General features: G+C 44.7%; 1 protein-coding gene across 1 annotated transcript in view; it reads left to right on the forward strand.

The window, feature by feature from the left end:
• Positions 1-20089, forward strand: part of LRIG1 (leucine rich repeats and immunoglobulin like domains 1) — a 131808-nt gene that overhangs the window by 46977 nt on the left and 64742 nt on the right. Inside the window, exons 2-3 of the mRNA XM_036738400.1 lie at positions 2829-2900; positions 12321-12395. Of these exons, the coding sequence (XP_036594295.1) occupies positions 2829-2900; positions 12321-12395 (147 nt within the window). The remainder of the gene's footprint in view (positions 1-2828; positions 2901-12320; positions 12396-20089) is intronic.

The raw sequence follows: 20089 nt of genomic DNA on the forward strand, positions 1-20089 counted from the left end.
TCTTAGAGTTTGACCAGGAATTGTATCAAAGTTTCTGGACCCTGTTTTCATATTCTCACACTTCTTTAAAAAAAAATCTATCCATTTACCCTTCTCCATTCCGAAAGCACTTTTCTCTCATCCTTGACAATCTTACAAGATCTCCAAGTTTTATAATAGCATAGAGCCAAGCAAAGAAGTAACCTGCTTTCTGTTCTGTGGAGTGACTTTTCTGGGACTGATAAAAGCCACTGTCTCTCGATGCATTTGCTTTCCCTGTTGTTTGGGTTGGGTTGACTCATAGTGCTTTGGGATTTTCTTTTATAAACACAACCTCTGTGGAGTTCTGGGACCCTTTAATAAGAGCCCTGAGCTTTAGACAAGCTCAAACCTGACTTTTACTATGTGATTAAAAACAAAAAAACAAAAACACAGCTCCCCCTGTCTGCTTCCCCCTTCTACCCTGCCCCCAACAAAAGCAGTAAGCAGCCTCTATCTTTATAGTAATATAATCTCCAGACAAATTGCGCTTTAATGCTAGTTGTGCTGTGAACATGGACTTGGCTTTTAAATATACTGCTGGCTTAAAATGCAGGGTGACTTTTATTTAGATGAATGGCTTTGAGTAGTGGTGGAACGATAACTGCTGGAGGCCAGTATTGATTTCAGAAGTCCCTGGAGTGCAGTTAAAAGAAGTAGGGCCCTCCGGCGGGCCGTACTCTTTAAGAACTAGATGCTTGTGTGGAAGGCACACACAACTAGGGAGGAAGATTCTTGGTGATGCCATTTGCAGTGGTCGTCGGGGTGGACAGGTGAGTCGATCTGGTGCATTAGGTGAAATGGAAGGCGCTTTTGAAAGGAGGCGTGATAGTAGTAGAAAAAGAGGGTGAGATTGGAGGAGAAGTCCAACTTGACCTTTGCCTGGTGATCTTGGAAAATAAGGGCTGAGCAGGAGGTCCGGCTACCCATTTGCACGTGGCTGGACAAGCATTGAGGGTTGCTTTTGGGAGAGCAGGATGGAATGTCCATGGGGTAAGTGTGCGGTGGTGGAATAGGCCCTGGATTTGGAAGTTACACAGAGGTTCTGAGTTCAAATTCTGAGTTTTGCAGCTTCCTGTGTGACCTTGGGAAAGTGCCTCCCCCTCAAGATTTCTCATTGCTAGTGTCATTGAACTCAAACAAACCCTGACATTCCCAAGTAACGTGGATAATTAAAATAATAACCTGAATGATAGTTCTTTCTAGAACTTAGTATAATGCTTGGCACATAGTAGGCACTTTGTAAATATTAATCAAATTGAATTCAAGGTTACAAAGCCCTTTACATGTATATTCTGTCATCTTGTTAACCCTTTCATTAGTTATTGGTTATAAAGGCAGAGTTGTGGGAAGACTATGTAGCTGGTGTCTCTCTTTCCCCCCCAACCCCATATGGCCAAATCCATTGACTTAGAGCCATGCAGCTGCAGGGGGGTGGGGGGGGGAAGAATTGCTGAGCCCTGGGCTCCCTTTGGAGTCAGGAAAACCCTGGGTTCATATCCTGCTTCTGACACATTCTGGTTGTAGAAGTTGTAGTAATTTAGATAGTAGATAAATCACTTATAGATAGTTGAGACGGACTACATGACGTTTTTAGGAAAAGCAGCATCCATCCATTGTTTTTCTGTCCTGATTTCAAATAATCAAGAAATTAATAGTACCCTAACTTTAGTGGTAGAAGGGATCTTGGGAATAAATCTAAACTGATCTCCTCATCCCAAGGCGGAGGGTCACACAGGCAGACCTTGGGTCTAATCAACCCCAGTTCTGACTTCCAACCCAGGACTCTGTTCTACTGGCATATTGATGAATTTCCCCCCTTTTAGTCTGTAATGATTACCTTCAGTCTTTATTAGTGGGGGGTGGGGCGGATGAGCTAAGATTCCATACTAAATACTAGTCATTCTGTAAGACAGCAGGCTTCCTCTGGTCTGAGGTTTCATCCATCTGGTCATCTTCACTTGGCAAGCCCCTAAACCAATCTTCTGATCCTCCCCCTTCTCCCCTTCCCCATACTGTGGGTGATACTTTCTATGATGCTTTCAAATCGAAGGCTTTGCATTAATTAGTCCCTGGATTTGATGATAAAACCAAGAATCTAGTGAAAAATGCCTTCAAATGCGGAGTGAAGGTTGTAGCCAGTACCATCCTGAAGGAGTTTGGTTTAAGGAAGAAAAGTGATGAAATGGTGCTTTGAGATAGGCTGGCTTATCAGAGAGGATGGAGGAACTGAGGGGTCTGGACTCTTGGCCTGAGGTTAGCCAGTCAAGGACTGGGCTGAGTGATGACATCATAAGGGCCAGTAGAAAGCTGGTATATATCAGCACATCTTCACATTTTAAAAATGTCTCAGTAACTCATTAGTATTAGCTAAAAGGGAACCATTTTCTTTGCTTTTTTTTTTTAAAGGAGGATTTGAGTTAGGTTTAGAGCAAAAAAAAAAAAGCTTGTCCACTTATAATCCTATTAAAACCTAAGGGCACATTCTTCAAGTAGGGGTGGGGGTGGGGATGTTGTTCGGAATGGCAGTAATAATAATAATAATAATAATAATTTGCATCATATAGCACTTTACCCACATTATCTCATCACCCACATGGGGCTCAGCCACTCACAGCCTTGTGACTTGTATCCGGTTCTTAGTCCCCATCTTACAGATGAGCAAACCAAGGCACTCTCTGGTTCGTTCAGCTAGGAAGTGTCTAAGGTGGGACTTGAACTCGAATCATCCTTAATTCCAGGTCTAGGATCTATCCGTGGGAAGTCTGTTGCAATGAATTCTAATGCCATATTTTTCATTCTCGTCCTAGGAACCTGAGCAACAACAAGCTGACAGAGATCAATCCTGCTGCTTTTGAGAACTTGGTGAAGCTACAGGAAGTGTGAGTCGGACTTGGGGGTGTTGCAGTGGTACCCTATGGCTTTTTTTTCTGTCCTGTACCCCTTGGTAGATGAGTGAAGCCTCTGAATCCTTTTTCAGAATAATAGTTTTAAGTGGATAAAATAAAAATACATGGAATTAAAAAAGGAAACCAATTATATTGACATAAAGTTATCAAATAGCTTTAAGAAGCAAGTTCATGGACCCCAGGTTAAGAACTCTCAGCCTGTTGGGTGACCCATGATGCCCTGTGTAGCTAGCTTGGACCATTAACCATTCCTCTTTCCCTTGAGTGTGGTATCTTGGTGCCTCTAATGAAAAACATTCATTTCTTCCCTCTTCCTTTGCTGCATACTCCTACCCAGGCAAGGAGCACAGCATCATAGCATTGCAGTTAAATTTGGTGTAAGCCTCCCTGGCAATCAGTGATGGGAGGGGGGTGGGCAGGGCATGGTTTTCCTTTCCTCTTCCCCCTCCCCTCAGCTCCATGCAAAGCTCTGTGGGAATAATTCAGTTAACACACCTGGCCATGTAAGTTTCCCTGCTGAAAGGAAATGGCTCACATGGAGGTAGAAGGGGATACTCCCAGGTGATATTCGATGCTAGCCCACCTCTTATCTCCCAGGAAACAAAGGTGTAGTGTAATGCACCAGAGGGGCTTAACTAGGCCTCCTCTGCCTCCAAACAATGTTCATAATAATGCCTTTGCAAGTGGCAATCTGCTGGGCTCTTCAAGAAGCCAGCCTTGAACCTGAAACTGTGTTTCAGTGACTTCCCCCTTCAGGGTGGATATTGTGATTACCAGCAATTTTAAGCTCCTTATTTATGCCTTATAAAGAAACCTGTTGACGATAGTTTAAAAAAGATCTTTTGCTCACTTCTAAGTTGTGAATTTGTGGAGTACTTGTCTTGGTTTGACGTATGTAATTTCAGGACCTTTTTTGGGCGGGGGGATTTTTAAAATGGAAAGGGCTCATATTTCCAGCAGTGGGGATGTTAAGTTTGTGGAGCCTCTATTTAGAAAGCTTAATTTCTTATATCAAGCTTTTCTAAGGTGGCAGTGGCAGACCCAAACTTGGGGAGGATGCCTTCCCTCTCTTCTCTGGATAGGGAAGGGAATTGGACTCATGATTTCAATGGTATATTGAACTCCCAGGTGAGAAAAGTCTAAAACCCAATTCAGATTAATATGTTTTCTGCAACTTTTAGAGAGCTCCTTAGCACAGAGGTGTGAGACATGCAGCCCCAATCCTTCTGAGTGGGCCTGAATGAGGTAAAAATGTAATTGGGAAGCATTTATCAAAATAAGTAAAAATGCAATAAAACAAAGATAATGTTAATTTGTGGTTTTCTAAGTCACTGTGCAGCCTGCAGGGATCCTTATGTATGGTTTAGTGGCCACTACCTTTCTATTTAAGCTGGACCCCACTGACCTAGAACATGAAGTGTTTGGCCCAAAATTATTCAGCCAGGATGGAGCACAGGTAGGACTCCAAGCCTGGGTCCTCTGTCCAGTGCTCCCTGGCTGTTAGTGTCTCTATTCTCAATGTCAGACCCTGTCCCTGGCTTACTAAATCCTCATTTGTTGATTCAGAGTGAAGGTGTGCTAGGTGATGGGAATACAGAGACCAAAAAAAGAGAGGAAAATGGTAATCCCTGCCCTCAAGGAGTTTCTGCTCCCTCTGGGTCAGCTTACGTTCTCTTGCCTCTTGACTTCATATGAGTTATTTGTAGAATGCCTCAGAAAGCTTCAGACTAGGGAAAGACATACTCAGTTGTTTCCCCCTCCGTGAAAGAAATTCGAGGAAGGGGTGAACCATGTTTTTTGGGTGTTGGGTGTTGTTATTACTTCATTTTCTGTTATGGGTGCGCTACTCTAGTCCCTTCTAACTGTGATCTGGCAACAAATAGATCCTGAAATGGAAGTGATACAGAAAAGATGAGCGTGGTCCCTAGAAAAGTCTGACGTGCAGCTTTGTAAAGTGTTAGGTTTATCATGTTGTTCTGGCCTTTGCACACGCTGTCTCCCGTGCCTAGAATGTGTCTCATCTCAACTCTGCCTTCACTCAGCATGGTTAGCTTTCTCCAGAGCTCAGCTCAGAGGCCACCTCCTACAGGAAGCCCATCCTGATCTCCTTAGCAGCTAGAGAATCACCATGTAGATTGTTGAATTTTTAATTTTCCATGTATGCATTTTTCCCCACTTAGAATTTCAGTTGTTCGAGGACAGTTTTTGTCTTAATGTTTACTTTAAAAAAAAAAAGACACCTGTGGAATGAATGAATCTTCAAGACCAGTTCAGACACATGGAATCGTTCCTGACTAGCCCCCTGGGTCATGGCCTGGCTCACTTCCCTTTGCCCTGCTACATCTTCTCTTGCCAGTTAAGAGCGTAAGCTCCTTGAGGACAAGGGATGATGTCTTAATGTTAGTTAAGTCTAGCCATTCTGGAAACTAATTTGGATTTACACAAGAAGATACTCATCTATAGACCCTTTGAGCACTGGTAGGTGGGGTCACCACTAGGGAAATACCCCCAAAGGAATCAGAGAGAGGTCCCAGGTGTAGAAAAACCGCTCGGAACAACCCTACAGGGACCCGATGGACCTCTGGAATACTTGTCGTCTTGTGTCGGAGGGAGGAAGGGGGAGAATGTGGTATTCTTCAAACGAAGTAGAACTCCATAGTGGTAAAGACCCGGAGTTTTCCCAGAGGGAACTAGACAGAATGATGGAGGGAGAAGCAGGATCGAATGGAGGGAATGAATGGGAGCTGACACATGACTGCTTCTAAATGAAGTGGGTTTTAATGTTTCTTGAGAGCTGACAGTTCTCTATAAAACCATCAGATGTTGGAAGCAGTGAGGGGTAGGGGTGGGGAACCACAGGCCGAGCCAGGCAGCCTAGTAGTGGTTTGCCTTGCAGAAGTACTTGAAGCCACAGCCCATCAGGGACTGGCTGGAGGCAGATTGAATGATGCCTCATTTCAGGCTGTCGTTGCTTTCGTCCTGGTCAGCCTTTGGAAGAGTCTCGGAGGCCTGGCCAAGCCACAGTCCATTTAAAAATAACTCCCCCTCCCCCTCCAAGTCTCCCAGTAACTCCCATTAAGAAGGCGTGGCCATTATTAGGGACTGGTGGCCAGGAAGGGCTAATCTATTAATATGAGGGTTATTTATATATTCCTTTTTTCTGCATTTGGCTCACGTTACTGTTGCATTCCTTTTCAGATGTGTGATGTGGGTGGCGTGTGCTTTCACAGGGGCAGTGAGTGACCTAAGATGTTTCTTTATAAAATGAGCGGGCCATAAATAATGCCCTGGGTTTGGGCATCTAGATGATACAGCCCTTGTCTAGATAGATAAGGTATCCAGGAAGCACCTAGAGCATGTATGGCGCCCTTACTAGGTGCCAGGCACAGTGCTGAGTGCTGGGAATACAATACAAGCCAACCAGGCAGTCTGTACCCTCAAGGGGCTTGCTTATGCTTTAATGGGCTAGATGGCAGCTAGCTGGTATTGGAGTGGGAGCGAGGGCAAGGCTGCTAAGGAGGAGCTGGAGAAGGCCCTGGAGGAAAGAAGGGAACTTAGATGGCCCTGGGTGCTTGAATGAATAGATGGCCTGTGAGGTGGTGGGGGGGGGGAGGGGGAATACTGGCTACAAAGCTTTTTGTAAGCATTGGGTAAAGATGCTACATAGCAAGAGCATCCCCCCCCCCCCAAAAAAAAAGAAATTTTGGGCCCACAAAGTGGTCAGATCCCTAGGTATGCTACCCTGGACTTGGGCCCAGTTTAAATACAGCCATACTAACTGCTAGCTGTGTGACCCTAGGCAAGTCGCTTAACCATTGTGGACCTCAGTTTTTTGGTCTGTAAAATGGTGATAATAGTTGCCGCTGCCTTTCCAGGTGGTCAGGAGGACTGAATGAGCTACCATGAAGACCTTTGGCACCCTTAAAGCACCATAGAAGGACCAGCTATCGTTAGCTTTGCTTTTCTTGGGTTGGAGGACCTGTGATTGAGTTTATTCAATCCGAGAAGCCATCTGCGCTAATCATTAGGTGGGCGCCTCAAACTGATGTGTTCTTTGAAGACTTTGAAGCTTGGAAGGCGCTGAAGGACCCTACAAAATGCCTTCTAGACAAAGGCTTCCCTCTCTTCTGTGGTCATTAGCAGCGTCTCCCTCCCCTTGTCTCCCCCACCCGCCACACGCTTTGTGTTTATTTCTCTGTTTACTTGTAGAATGATAACTTCTTGAGGATGGGGACTGCTTTGAGCTCTGTGTCCCCAGCACCTCACACTGCTTGACTCATACCTAGCAATAATTTATTGCTTGATTTTTTTTTTGAAATGCTTTTTTTGGGGGTTGGTAGGCAGGGTCTAGGCCAGGGCTGTCCAACCTTAGGTTTTTATTGAAACAATAGACAATATATTTTGATTTGCCATTTTCGTGCGAGCTCTGGGGTAGCTCGGCTTCTTTACTAAAGCATTTGTGTAAATTTTTATGCTTCTAGGTGGGCTGCATAAATCCCACTGTGGCTGCAGCCCGCTGGCTGCATTTTGGACAGCCCTGGTCTAGGTAGTTAGAATATGTATTTTTTGGGGGGGGCAGGCGGGGATCCAAACCTAGGATCTCTCTTGTCCAGGAAGGAGTGGAATTCGATCCCCCCAGATTCAAATCCTAACTCAGATCCAGACTGTTTTTCTTCCTACTTCTAACCTCTGTCAAGCACCTTCTTTGGGTCTCAGTTTCTTCACCTGTAAAATGAGGGGATTGGATGGTTAGATGGACCTCTAAATCTGAGATCCAGCTGGGGAACTGGACTCCCTACATCAGGGCAGATCAACACCCGGGCTAACTTTTTAGAGAATTGCCTGGGCCTGTTCCATGGGGCTTATATTTGTCCAAGGCAAGTCTTGACCCCAGATGTTGCTGACTGTTGTCTGCGCCATACTGCCTTGAGAATATGGCTGAGGAAAGGCAGAAGTTGGGGGCAGGCGAAAATGGGGAGTCAGGGATAGGAGGGGATATAGAACAAAACAGGGGAGCTTGTTTTTACCCAAAGCTTCCACACCTGTATTTTTAATACATAATTTCATTTTGCATCTTTTTGAAAGGGAAGATACTGTTAGTATTGTATTTTCAACAGTATCCCATGGTACACATGGATTTAAGGAAATATTGTCTTTTTTTGAAGAATCATGTATCTAAATGTAGTTGCAGGGGCTGCCATGGGTCTCTGTCTTTATCTTAGTTTGGAGGCAGAGAGAGGAAAACTCATTTCTTTAAAAAAACAAATAAAAAAAGGCCTAGCCCCCTTTTTAGTGCTCTCCCCCTCCCCCCTTGTAACTAACTACAAAGGCTAAAAAGATCCCACCCTCCACAGGTGGTCAAGGCTGGGGACATTCCATGTGACCCAGCCCGGGGCCCACCCACCTCCTTCCCTGCTATTTTTAGGGATCTAGGCTGGAAGACAGTGAGTGAGGGATCATTTTCAAGATGGGAGTGATTATTCCTGTAAGACTAGGTGGGATTCCCGGCGCTCTGGCAGGAAGCGTGACGGACGGACCAGGGTTACGAGTCATACATCATCCTTTGGATGTTCTCTGGGGGCCTGATGACCTAGTTTTTAGGACGATGAAATAGAGCGTATGTTCCTTTCAATATAAAATACATGCAGGAAAAAAAAGTTGTTCTTGGGACTAATATTTTCCTTTGTGCATTGTAACTCTGGAGTGGTGTTTGAAGAGAGAGTCTGGCAGCGAGAGACTTTGAACATTTTGCATGTTTTACAAGCAAAACCTCGTTTGTCCAGCCCCATTTATTGCCCTTTCCCTTTAACACAAAGAAGCCAGATGACAAGAAAACAACACCCCGTGTTTATTTCTCTCAAGTGAATCTTGGAGTAAAGGCCACTGTCAGCCCAAGGCCTCTTTCCAAGACCCTTTACCTCGAGGACATTGCTTGTGATGTGACGTTTGTCCACAGCCCTGATGCCAACAGGATCCAGGAAAGACAGGATCGAGCCCAAATGGGCTCAGGCACTTATGTTAGTGGGGTATTTGAACAATCTCAGGTGAAAATGAGGAGTTTTGTTTTAACACTTCAGGTAATGAACATCCCACCAACCTCGACACAGTTAATTCTGTGAGACCCTGGACGAGTCATCTAACTTTTGTGTTTATGTTTTTAAAAATTAAATTTCATTCTTTCCAATGAATAAAAATCTGTTTTCTTTCCCTTCCAATGATGAAAAATAAAGAAAAACAAAATACTTTAAACAAATAATATATAGTCAAAGAAAATAAATTCTCAGATTATATCAGTCTTCCCCTCCTCCCTGTTTCTTTTTCCTCTCTCTCTCTCCTCTTTCCACCCTTTCTCTTCTCTTGTGTTTCTCCCCTCCTCCTCCCTTCCTTCTTCCCTCCCCCCTTCTTGCTTCCTTCCTTTCATTTTTCTTCCTTCCCTCCTTCCCTTCGCTTCTTTCCCTTCCTTCCTTCCTTCCTTCCTTCCTTCCTTCCTTCCTTCCTTCCTTCCTTCCTTCCTTCCTTCTTTCTTTCTCTCTCTCTCTCTTTCTCTTTCATTCCTCCTTCCTTCTCTTTCTCCCTCTCTCCCTTCCTTCTTTCTCCTCTCTCCTTCCATCTCTCTCCTTTCCCTCCCTCCCTCCTTCATATGCTTTATTTCTCACCTAACCTTTTCTGGACCTCAGTTTTAGCTTCAGAAAATGGAGATGAAAGCCGTATTTCCTTGACAGGCTGCAGAGTGTCTCCAGTAAGATACAGGAAGGGCTTTCTAAGTTCTTACCAACACAAGCTGCTCTGCTTTCCGGATTATTCTGAGTAATGGAGTCTCTGAGCACTTCACTGGCATTATTTTGTGCCTCCTTCTCCATTTCAGCCTGGTATCTGGGCTATAGGTCTTTCACCCTCCCCTGCCATCCCAGGGTGCCAGGCTTCCTTTTACCAAAGGGGCTTGGAAGACAAGACAGCCAGGCAGGCCTACTGGATAGACTTCTTTTGTAGCTAATCTCCCTAATTAACCAGCCCCTCCTCTCTGTTTCCCCCGTTTTAACCAAGGAATGAGACTTCAGAGGGAGCTTGTGTCCTTGGAACCTCATTTACACCTGTGCTCTTGTCTTCCTCCACCTTGGTGGTGGTGATTGAGACCGTGGCCATGTGTGTGTTGTGTCCCCCCCCCCCCCCTTTTGGTGGGGACGGTGATGTTTGTGTAAAACTGGAGTCCTCTTGGAGCAGATTTGAATTACCGTTGAGTAGAGTCCTCTACTAGGGTTTGGGAGTTTTCATTTGTTCAGTTCACATTTTTATTGGCTCTGGGGTTGAAATGCAGGTCCAGTGTTAGCCCAGTACCCTGACTTCACCTGGCATCTGTTAGGGGAGCAGCCTGGCGAGTGTCCTAGGTCACCCTTCTTCTTGCCCCCTGGGTCTGGCTGGGATTCATTCACTGTTAGCTCAGCTGACCAGGGAGACCCTGGATCCTGGCCTCAGGAGCAGTCAGTTGGGGGCCTCTGTGGTCTAGTTTCTGTTGCTGGGACCAGTGGGATTACTTTCCTTTTCCTTTCAGGTCAGCTGCTTCCCAAAGCTCCCTTGTTTCAGTGCCGTTGGCCTACCTGGTTGTCCCTGCCCTCCTCTGCACTGACCCCCCCACCCCTACCCCCCAGGCCTTTTTTGAAAGCCTGAGAACTCTGGGGCTAGTGCATGGCTGACCTGGCCTCTGACCCCTGGTTCTCCACTTTCATCTAATGAATTGGGAGGATTCCATTTTTACAGCAAATGAATTGGCATTTAATGACAGCTTGTTAGCGAGGAGCAGGTAATGCCCAAGTCCCAGAGAAAAGAGCCCACCCTTTTTGGATGGAACCCCCGAATAGAGGGAAAGGAGGAGGGAGAAAACCGGCTCTTATTTGGGGGAGCAGTTAGACCATCGCCTGTTAGAATAATTAATGGGCTAAGGCAGCACCTAAACAAGTCCTAGATTTCATTCTTCCAGATGCTTCAGACATCAGACTGCTAGAAGAGGCATGGCTGAAGTCCATTTCATAGGAACAGGGGAAACTTTCTCTTTAATGGGCTTGCCTCGGGGGAGGGTGGGAGAATAATTGGAGCTTGTGTGTGTGTGTCTGTGTCTGTGTCTGTCTCTTTAACATGGCAGGATTGCCCCAGCCCAGCCAATCCAGTGTGCTGGACATGGCTATAGAGGCAGCCCACCTAGTTCGCAGGAGCTAAAAATGTGATTTTTGGTGTTAGGTCCCCTTCCCCCTTTCTTAAAAAATGGGCATAAGCATCTCAGAGATAGCTTTACATGTGTTGGTTCTCTTTCATGATGGCAGAAATGAATTTCTCCTTGGGAAAGGAGATCTGGCAATCTACATTTTTGTCATTTAGCCAGGGTCCCCCATCCCAATCCAAGCCAGTAGTCCAATAAGGATTTATTAAGTACCTACTGTGTGCCAAGCACTGTGCTATTCTCTCTCAGTAAATAACTCAAGGAATCATAAAAATGGAATGTAGACCATTCTAATACGTCTTTTTAACATATGAGGAAACTGAGGCCAGAACATTAGAAGTGACTTAATCATATGACGGGAGTTAGGACTCTTAACACAGATTCTCTGAAGTTGCCCATTCCTGGGTTCTTTCCATGACGCCCTTCATATCACCTCCTCATGTTTTGGGGGAGAAATAGAGAATTCTGGCTCAAAACACCTGGGTTCGAATCCAAACACTGTTACTTAGGAGCTGCTGAGGCTTGAGCAAGTCATTAACCTGTGGGAGCTTTTCTTTCCTCCTCTAAAATGAAGACATTAGATTAGGAGGCATCTGAAATCCTCCACAGTTTTCAGTCTATGGAAATTATTATATAAATTGTTAAGATTATATATGGTAAAGGAATAAAATGTAGATCTATAAAAACTGGACACATTTATTTAAAATTACCTAAAACTGGGTAAAGGAATAAAATGTAGACCTACAAAAACTGGACACATTTATTAAAATTAGGTAAAGGAATGACACTTTCTCCATGAAGTTCTTCCTAGAATACACCATTCCAGGTTGAGCTGTAACCTTTCTCTGAATTAGTTAACTGGTACCATGGACCTTTTCGGGTGTCCTGGCTTTTGATTTCTTCAGTAAGCAAAACTCTCAGAATGAAAAACTCCCCGTCTTCATGAGGAAGGCAAGAGCACTAGGGCCCTGAAGGGTCTGGAGAGGACTTTGGTCCCACAAATGTTTGGTTTTGGATCTCTTCTTTAAAAGCCTTGTTGCTGGAAAGATTTTGGCTACTCCTGGAAGCTGGTGCCGCATGGTTAGCTGGCCATATTTATCCAATGGACAAAGGAGGGCTTTCTCTTGAGAGGATGTGTAATTTTAGGTTGCATATTTAACTGATTTTTTTTCTTTTTGCAGGCACCTAAATAATAATGAGTTGACTGTCATCCCTTCCCTGGGTACTGCTTCCTCCCACATCTTGTCTCTCCATCTGTAAGTGAGCATGGACTGTGGGCTTTGGATGTGGGGGATATGATGTTGATTGTTTTACATAACTGAAATAACTTGATTTTTTTTTAAGCTAACATACAAATCCAGCAGCCTTGTTAGGTATTGAAATGTTTTAGCTTGAGAATCTTCAGGGCGGGGACCTCTTAGAAGCATACGCAAAGATGAATGGATCTGCAGAGGGCTTTCTGGAGAGCCATCGGGTCATGGAGTGTCACAGTCAGAATATACGTTGGCAGCTCTCAAGTCTCAGGATAACAGATCTCCAGCTGGAAGAGGCCACGGGGCTCAGTGGTCATCTACCTAGCCCATTGCTTTACAAATGGGGAAGCTAGAGAGATGAAGTGACCTCATCTCACTTCAGATGGAGGGGCAGACAGAGTCAAGGGCTCTCTAACTCTTATCTTCTGACTTCTACATCCTGGTCTCTTCCTACCTTGCTGGGTGTCCTCATTAACTCAGTGGACCTTCTATTCCACTTGCTAATGGGATAGGCAAGGTCCTTGGAGCTAAAGAATGGTAGTGTTGGAATTAGAACCCAGATCTTCAGATGGTTGTAGCCTACTGTTTTTTCTACCCTAAGTTTAGTTCATGGCACACAGTAGATAATAAATGTTTAAAATTATTATAAATAATAGATGTCTCTGATTGCCACCTGGCATGAAGCCCGACTCTATGGACTTGGGCATTTAAGCTATATTAAGGATTTTCATTCATGGTTTAATTTTATTTGGAAGTCTCTTTCCTGGGCCTCTCCAAAGTTTCCCGAGATTATCCACTCGATAGCATGTAAGCTTGAGGAAAGAGCATGTTTCATTTTTGTTTTTGTATCTTAAGTACTCAGCACAGTGCCGTCACATAGTAGGCACTTAATAAATGTTTAGTAGGTGATAGTGTCAGTAGCATAGACAGCTTGGTAGGTTCTGTGCATAGAGATACAACTGAACTTAGTCCCATCTTTAAGGAATCTTACAGGAGAAACAACATGTCAAATGTCAAAGTACATAAAGTGCATATAAATTAATTTTGAGGGGTTTGGAGGACTCTTGAGCCTTCTGACAGTGCTTTAAAAATATAGTCTATATTATCTCTATTGGGACAGGCAGGCAAAATCACTTCTGTCCTTTCCAGTGCTGTTGTTGGCTCGACAGTGGGCCATGCTGAACAGGGGTCTCCCAGGGGCCTGCTGAGCCTTCTCTTTGGTTGAGGAAGGCAGGCAGTTTGAGAAAAGTATCTATGTTGCAGCAGGCAGTAGAAGGGTTTTATTCTTTTACTGTAGAGAGGGTCCTCAGAGAGCCGGCGAAGTGGATGGATTGGCTAGAGACCCTTAAATTCATAGAAGGGGAAACCAAGTCCAACAGGGCGGGAGGCTCAGAGATGTATCTAGTTCTTCATGTAATTCAGCTTGTTCACTCACCTGCCTTTGGGAGGTTAGAAAAAAATGCTCTGCAAATAAAACACAGTATAAAAAAATTCCGCATCCTGTTCAGAAAAAGAAAGCAAAATGTGTTATCTGTCTTCCCTTCCCCCTGGTGAGGATCCTGGTTGATTGAAGCCTTAAATAAGGACCTCTTTCGAAACCTCAGTGCCAGGCGCTAACCCTGAGCCTTCCCAGGCTCTTAGCGTTTCTTAGCGTTACCACATGGTGGCTGGTTTGAAAAAGTCCCTCCCAGAGATTTATTCACACAAGCTAGTCCTGAGTCCAAGGAGCCTCTTAGATGATGCATGATGACCAGTAGGAGGAGTGAATTCCGGCCTTGCCCTCCCCTGCCCTCCCTCTTTCTTTTTTTCTTTAAGATAATGTGGGGAGCTTTCTAACCCGTTTGTTCACCTGTGTGTATCTTTCTGTGGAATCGAGGCTCGGCGGGCAATGTGGAGGGACTTGGCAGGAGAAGGCTATTAATAAGATTGTTGGTGTAGCTTGCAGCTCTCAGATTTGGGCTGGCAGCGGGCCCTGTGTTCAGAAGGTGCTGTGTTCTTGCCAACTCAGCCTTGCATCAGCTTAACCCTTTTTAAGGTCGGTAGCTTGGTTAGTGGGGGGGAGATGGTAATGAGCTGTTTTCTACCTCCTCCATCCTCTCTAGGGTCTGAGATGGGCTCCTGTATTGGTAGCTCTGTAGAGAGGGTGCTGGACTTGGGGTGAAGAAGATGGCGGATTCAGACCTTTCCTTGGATGGTGGTGGCTACCTGGGATGCCCTGGGCAAATCACTTTGCCTCAGTTTCCTCGTTTATGAAATGGGGATAACAGCAGACTTGCCTCACAGGGTGGTTGGGTGGCTAACGCCTAAACAGGTCTTTGTAAAGCTTGTGTCCACAGCCTAGTCTAGTGGAGAGAGTGCTGACGTGAAGCTCCAAGACCTGCCTTTGGATCCTGACTCTGCCTCTTACTAGCTGGGTGATCTGGGGCGAGTCAGAACTTCTTGGATTTCATTTTCCTCTCCAGTAAAATGTGTGGGTTGGACCAGGTGGGCTCTGAGGTCCTTTTCGGCTCCAAACCTGGGATTCTATCAGTCACTTCCCCTCTGGGCGGATGGATGGGGGGACTTGACCCAACCTGCCCTATGATGGGATTGGACTCAGTGACTTCTCCTAGATTCCTGCCAGTTCTCAGCCTGTGATTGTCTTCTCTTGACCCTAAAATGAGAGAGATGATTTTAGGCTCTGACAAAGAGCCCAAGTCTCAGTGCTGGGACAGCCGTGGTTTCTTCTGACTTTCTAGTTATCATTGCCAGTAGAGTATAAGCTTCTTGTGGGCAGGATCTGGGCATCCTTCTTGTCCTCGTTCCCCCGGCTCCTAGCCGAGGGCCTGGCCCAGAATAGGTGCTACATAAATAAATAAATGAATAAATAAATAAATGCCTTTTGTAAGTGAGCTAAATTGAATTCCAATAATACCCAGAGGAGGCAGGGAAGGAAAAACTCAGCCACCAGCTTTGGACCATTTAGTTCTTAAAAGAAAACCAGTCCTTAGTTCTTGGGGTAACTTCACTCCATCATCCTGGCTGGTGGTGTACATGGCTTTTTATAGGGCTTTCTTACGTGGGTTGCTGTGCTTGCCCTGATGCTTCCCTGCAGAGTGAGAGTGGAACCCCTGTGGGGGGAAGGAGAGAAGAGACCACCATGGGCCCCCTTCCTTCATTTAGGCCACCTGTTGTTTAATCAGTGTTTTTGATTGATTAATGCAGTGGCTAAACATCACCCTGGCCCTGCTCTTACTCTACCTGTCCTTCTGCCCCTTTGATCCCATTCTCCTGGTGTCCTTCCCTTCACATTATTCCCTGGAGAGGGAAAGGTGACCATTCTCTGTCACTTGGGCCTGGAGACGATCCCCAGTGGAGCTTGTACAGCTTTGAAACAGCCTCTTCTGGCTGACTAAAAATACATTTCTTCTGTGACTCTCACCCAGTGCAGGGCAGCGTGGGACAGGTTGGCGATATTCCTGCTGTTCCATTAGGCAGTGTTAAAATATGTAAAGTTAGGGAGGAAAAAAAAAGAAAAGAAAGCTCAAACCTGAACTGCCTTCACTTTGGAAAAGGCCAGCGAATGTTGGCGACGGCAGCTCCGCTTTGCGTGTGGATCTTATGTCTTATTTGATAAATTATTCTTTTGAAATGGTTGGGGAGTGGCAAGAAGAGAACAGTATTTAAGATCTTTGACTTCCTTTTCTCTTTGGGACATGCTTTCAGGGTAGTGAGGGGGCTGAGCTCAAAGAACCTTAACTGTTTTGATATTCTGGAACCCTTTGGAGGTCTGAAATCTATGGACTCCTCAGAATACTGTTTTTCAAGGCATAAAATACATAGGATTACAAAAGAAACCAATTGTATTGAAACACAATAAAACAAAAAGATTTTAAAAAAAAAAAGTACACATGTCTATTCTATATAATAAGTCCAAGACCTTTTGAGTGCCAGTGACCAAAAGGTTGATCACCCTTGAGTTCATTCCTGGAATGATCTCCCCCCTTAGCTAAGTCTGGTCCTCAGCTGGGCTCACACTTGAATACTTTTCAGCTTGGTGGGACTGCTTAAAATAATTTATTCATTGCTTCCCTAGGAGATAATTATCTTCAAGAAAGAACCATAGCCTGAGGACTAATCACATTCCCTATGTTAGTCCAACAATCCAATTCACCAAATATTTATGGACGGCTTTCTGGGTATAAGGCACTGTGGGGAATAGTTAGATTAACAAATGATGACTCAATACCCTGGAAGCTCAGAGCACCATGTAAAAATCGCCTCCCTTCTTTCCTGAGCTGCCAGTGGGAATCCTCAGGTATGTTAATACACATTTTAGAGATGGAAAAACTGAGGGCTGGTTAGAAGATTTCAGCTTTGCCTGATCCAGCAGGGGGATAATGGGGGAAAGGGAAGTGACCTATCCCAGCCTTGGGATGAAACAGCCCAGTCATCCTTCCCAATTGGCAAGCAGCAGTTTATATAGCTCATTTGAATGATGGAAAAAGTTACAGAGAATAAAGAAATGGTTCCTTTAATTGAGAAGAGGCAACAGCCGAGGTGTCATGATGGATATGCAGGACCCTGGGGTCGCAGTCTCATCTCTGATTGTTGTTATCTGGATGGCCATGGCTGAATCACTGAACTTCGATGTTTTGGACTTCCCAGGCTAGGGGTTAAGTTGGATTTAGGAATAATCGTTTTTTTTCCCCCTGGCTCCTGTAGTCTTGACTGGCTACAATTCCTTTCTCTCCTTCCCTTTCTCCTTCCCAGCTTGGTGGGGGGAGTGACCTCATCTCTCAGTACCTGGTGCTCACACCAGAGCCCAAGAATTGAGTGAGATGGAAACCAACCCACCCTGAAGTGAGGAAGGATGAATGGAAACCAGAAACGTTTCCTCTGAAAATCTGGAAGGTCAGCAAAACAGAGCCATCCACTTTTGCCAAGTCAGGACAGAAAATAACTTAGAATGCTGGGGATGGTCTGTCTTTGGCCTTTTACAAGATGGCTGCTGCCCCGATGGCGCCATGGCCATGGCACAGGACTTCCCTCTCTCTGCATCTATACTGAGGTCCTTCATTTGTCCCAGTCGAGCTGACTCTTGTCGTTTGGTCCGTATGTTTATTGCTGCTCATCAGAATGAATGATGTAATGGCAAGATTTCACTCTGGAATGTCAGCTTTGTTCTCACCAAGAGAGCCTTTCCTCTGACATCCCAGACAACTTCCCACTGGGCTTTCAACATTGCTGGGGATTTTCTCCCAGACTTGTATCCTGTTCAGAGAAGATGAGTATCCAGGGACTCTCACTGCTGAACCCTGAGTTTGTTGGCTCCGATGGCAGGCGAAGTTGAAGGGCCTGACCCTTCTGGTGATATCCTAGCCCAAAGGGGCTGGGGTGGGGCGTGGGGGACATGGGTTCCTGGCCTGTCTCTGCTACTTGGACTACCTTGGGCAAGTCTCTCCTCTCTGAGCAAAATGAGGGTGGGGGTGGGAGGGGATGATTTCAGCCTAGATACTAGGTACCTTCCCTCTGTAGATCTGGAATCTTATGATGCTCATGCTAAAAGTTAGCCTGATACTAACTTTCCCTTATGGTCACTTATGATCACTTTGCCTTCTTCCTTACCTTTTACCTCTTCTTGTAGACTTTTATCCGTAAAGTGTAAGAGTTTGCATTTTGGGAGAGTGAGTATGCATACATATATACACGTGATCTGTGACGAGGCAACTAGGTGGACCTGGAGTCAGGAGGACCTGAGTTCAAATTTGGCCTCAGACACTTACTAGCTGTGTGACCCTGGGCAAGTCACTTAATATTGTTTGCCTCAGTTTCCTCATCTGTAAAATGAGCTGGAGAAGGAAATGGCAAACCAGTCCAGTGTCTTTGCCAAGAAAACCCCAAATGGGGTCGTGAAAAGTTGGACAGGAGTGAACAAATGGCTGAACAGCAACAAAATCTGTAAGGTCCATTCATTACATGCATATTTAGTATGGGAATCACTTGTTTTAATCTCCAGGCACCTTTATCACCAAACCAACTGTGCGATTCTTCTTTTGATGTGTGGTTGTGGCCTCCTTGAGGGGGATAGAGAAGTTTGTTTAGCTCATAGTATTAAAAGGCAGGGTCTGAAATTTATCTGAGAAGAGCTGCAGACTGGCTGCTGCTAATTCTGTGCTCCTTCATCAAGGAAACTGGATGGCAGTTCTTATAGGCCTTATTTTCAATTAAGCTATTTGTAAAGAGAGCACGTTAATTTGAAAGTAATGTCAAAGGCATATACGTAGTCTTTAACAGCAAGCTTAAGGTTTTTAATAGGATCCTTGCCCTCTTCCTTTTGCCCCACCCCAATTTGTCATGGGTCTCGTGTGTGGGAGGCTGGTAACCCCAAATTATGTGTCCAGCAAAAAATAAAAAATAAAAATGAGTGTCTTTTCAGTGGAGGGATAAACCAGCTGGTAGCTTTAGAGTTGAGTTTTGTATGTGAAATTCAGTGACTGTAATTTTGTTTTCACTTTGGCTTTTTCCCTGGAGTGTGTTTGCATAGAATTGGGGGCAGGGTTGGTTTCTGTGGAAATCCAAACTTTGAATTTCCTGAGTCGTGGGTGTTTGAGGAAAAAAAAAAAAGCTCTGCTGTAATATTGACCTCAGCGGTCTTTGTTTTTAATTTCCTCTGCTTAAAGCAAGTGCCTTCATTAGTCTGCTAGGCCAGATGCACTAAACGTCATTGTTTTATAGCCTCCCGTTCTGATGGGATAACACATTCTGTCCATTCCTAGTTGTTTGGGTATCATTTAAGGTGCTTTCCTTAAGCAAGGGGTATTTCTTTAAAAAACAAAACAAAACACCCCCCTCCCCAAGAAAATTAAAAGGAAGTGATTTCTTAACCATCCTTCCCTGAATAGTAGACAGTCATAGACAGTTCATATAGTAGACAGTTCATATTAGAGACCCAGATTCCTCTCTGAAAGTATCTTCTTTCTAGAGATTGTGTGGGAATAATGAAAGGTCTGGCTTCTGATACTGAGTGCCTGTGTAACTGTAGCGAAATTACTTAACCCCACGGTTCCCAAGGCAGCTAAGTTTGTAAGTTGTCAAGAAAGTACCAATTTGGACTGGACCCAGGGAATTGACTCTGTAGGCGCTCCCTACGCAGATACGATTGTAGGACTAGATGAAACGGAAAAAAAAAAAAACCCAAACCATTCTGTTGATCTCATTATATGTGAGTATGTATGTACACCTACATATATCCCTCAAAGTTTTGTTAGAACAAAGATACCAATAAAGTGACATCTAATAGTGATTTAAGGTTTCCAGGTCGCTTTGCATTCATTCTCCCGTGTTTTCATAATGTTCATTGACTGTCTCCAGTGCCTGGAATCTTCTCGCTCCACATATCCTAGCTTCCTTCAAGTCTCCTCTAAAGTCAGGAAGCCTTTCCCAGTCTTCCTTAAAATTTAGTACCTTCCCTTTGAGACTATCACTCCCACCACCTCCCCATCCTCATTTATCCTGCCTTTATTTTATTTGTATATAATGATTTGCATGTTGTCTCCATCGCTAGACTGTGAACTCCTTGAGAGCATGGATTGTCTTTTGCTTTTCTTTGTATCCCAACTGCTTAATATGGTATCTGGCACATAGTAGGTACTTACAAAACCTAGTTTAAAAAAATTTTATTCTGGGAACTATCTTCATTTTATAGATGAAGAAAC

Source organism: Trichosurus vulpecula, chromosome 9, assembly GCF_011100635.1.
Source record: "Trichosurus vulpecula isolate mTriVul1 chromosome 9, mTriVul1.pri, whole genome shotgun sequence".
Lineage (NCBI taxonomy): Eukaryota > Metazoa > Chordata > Mammalia > Diprotodontia > Phalangeridae > Trichosurus > Trichosurus vulpecula.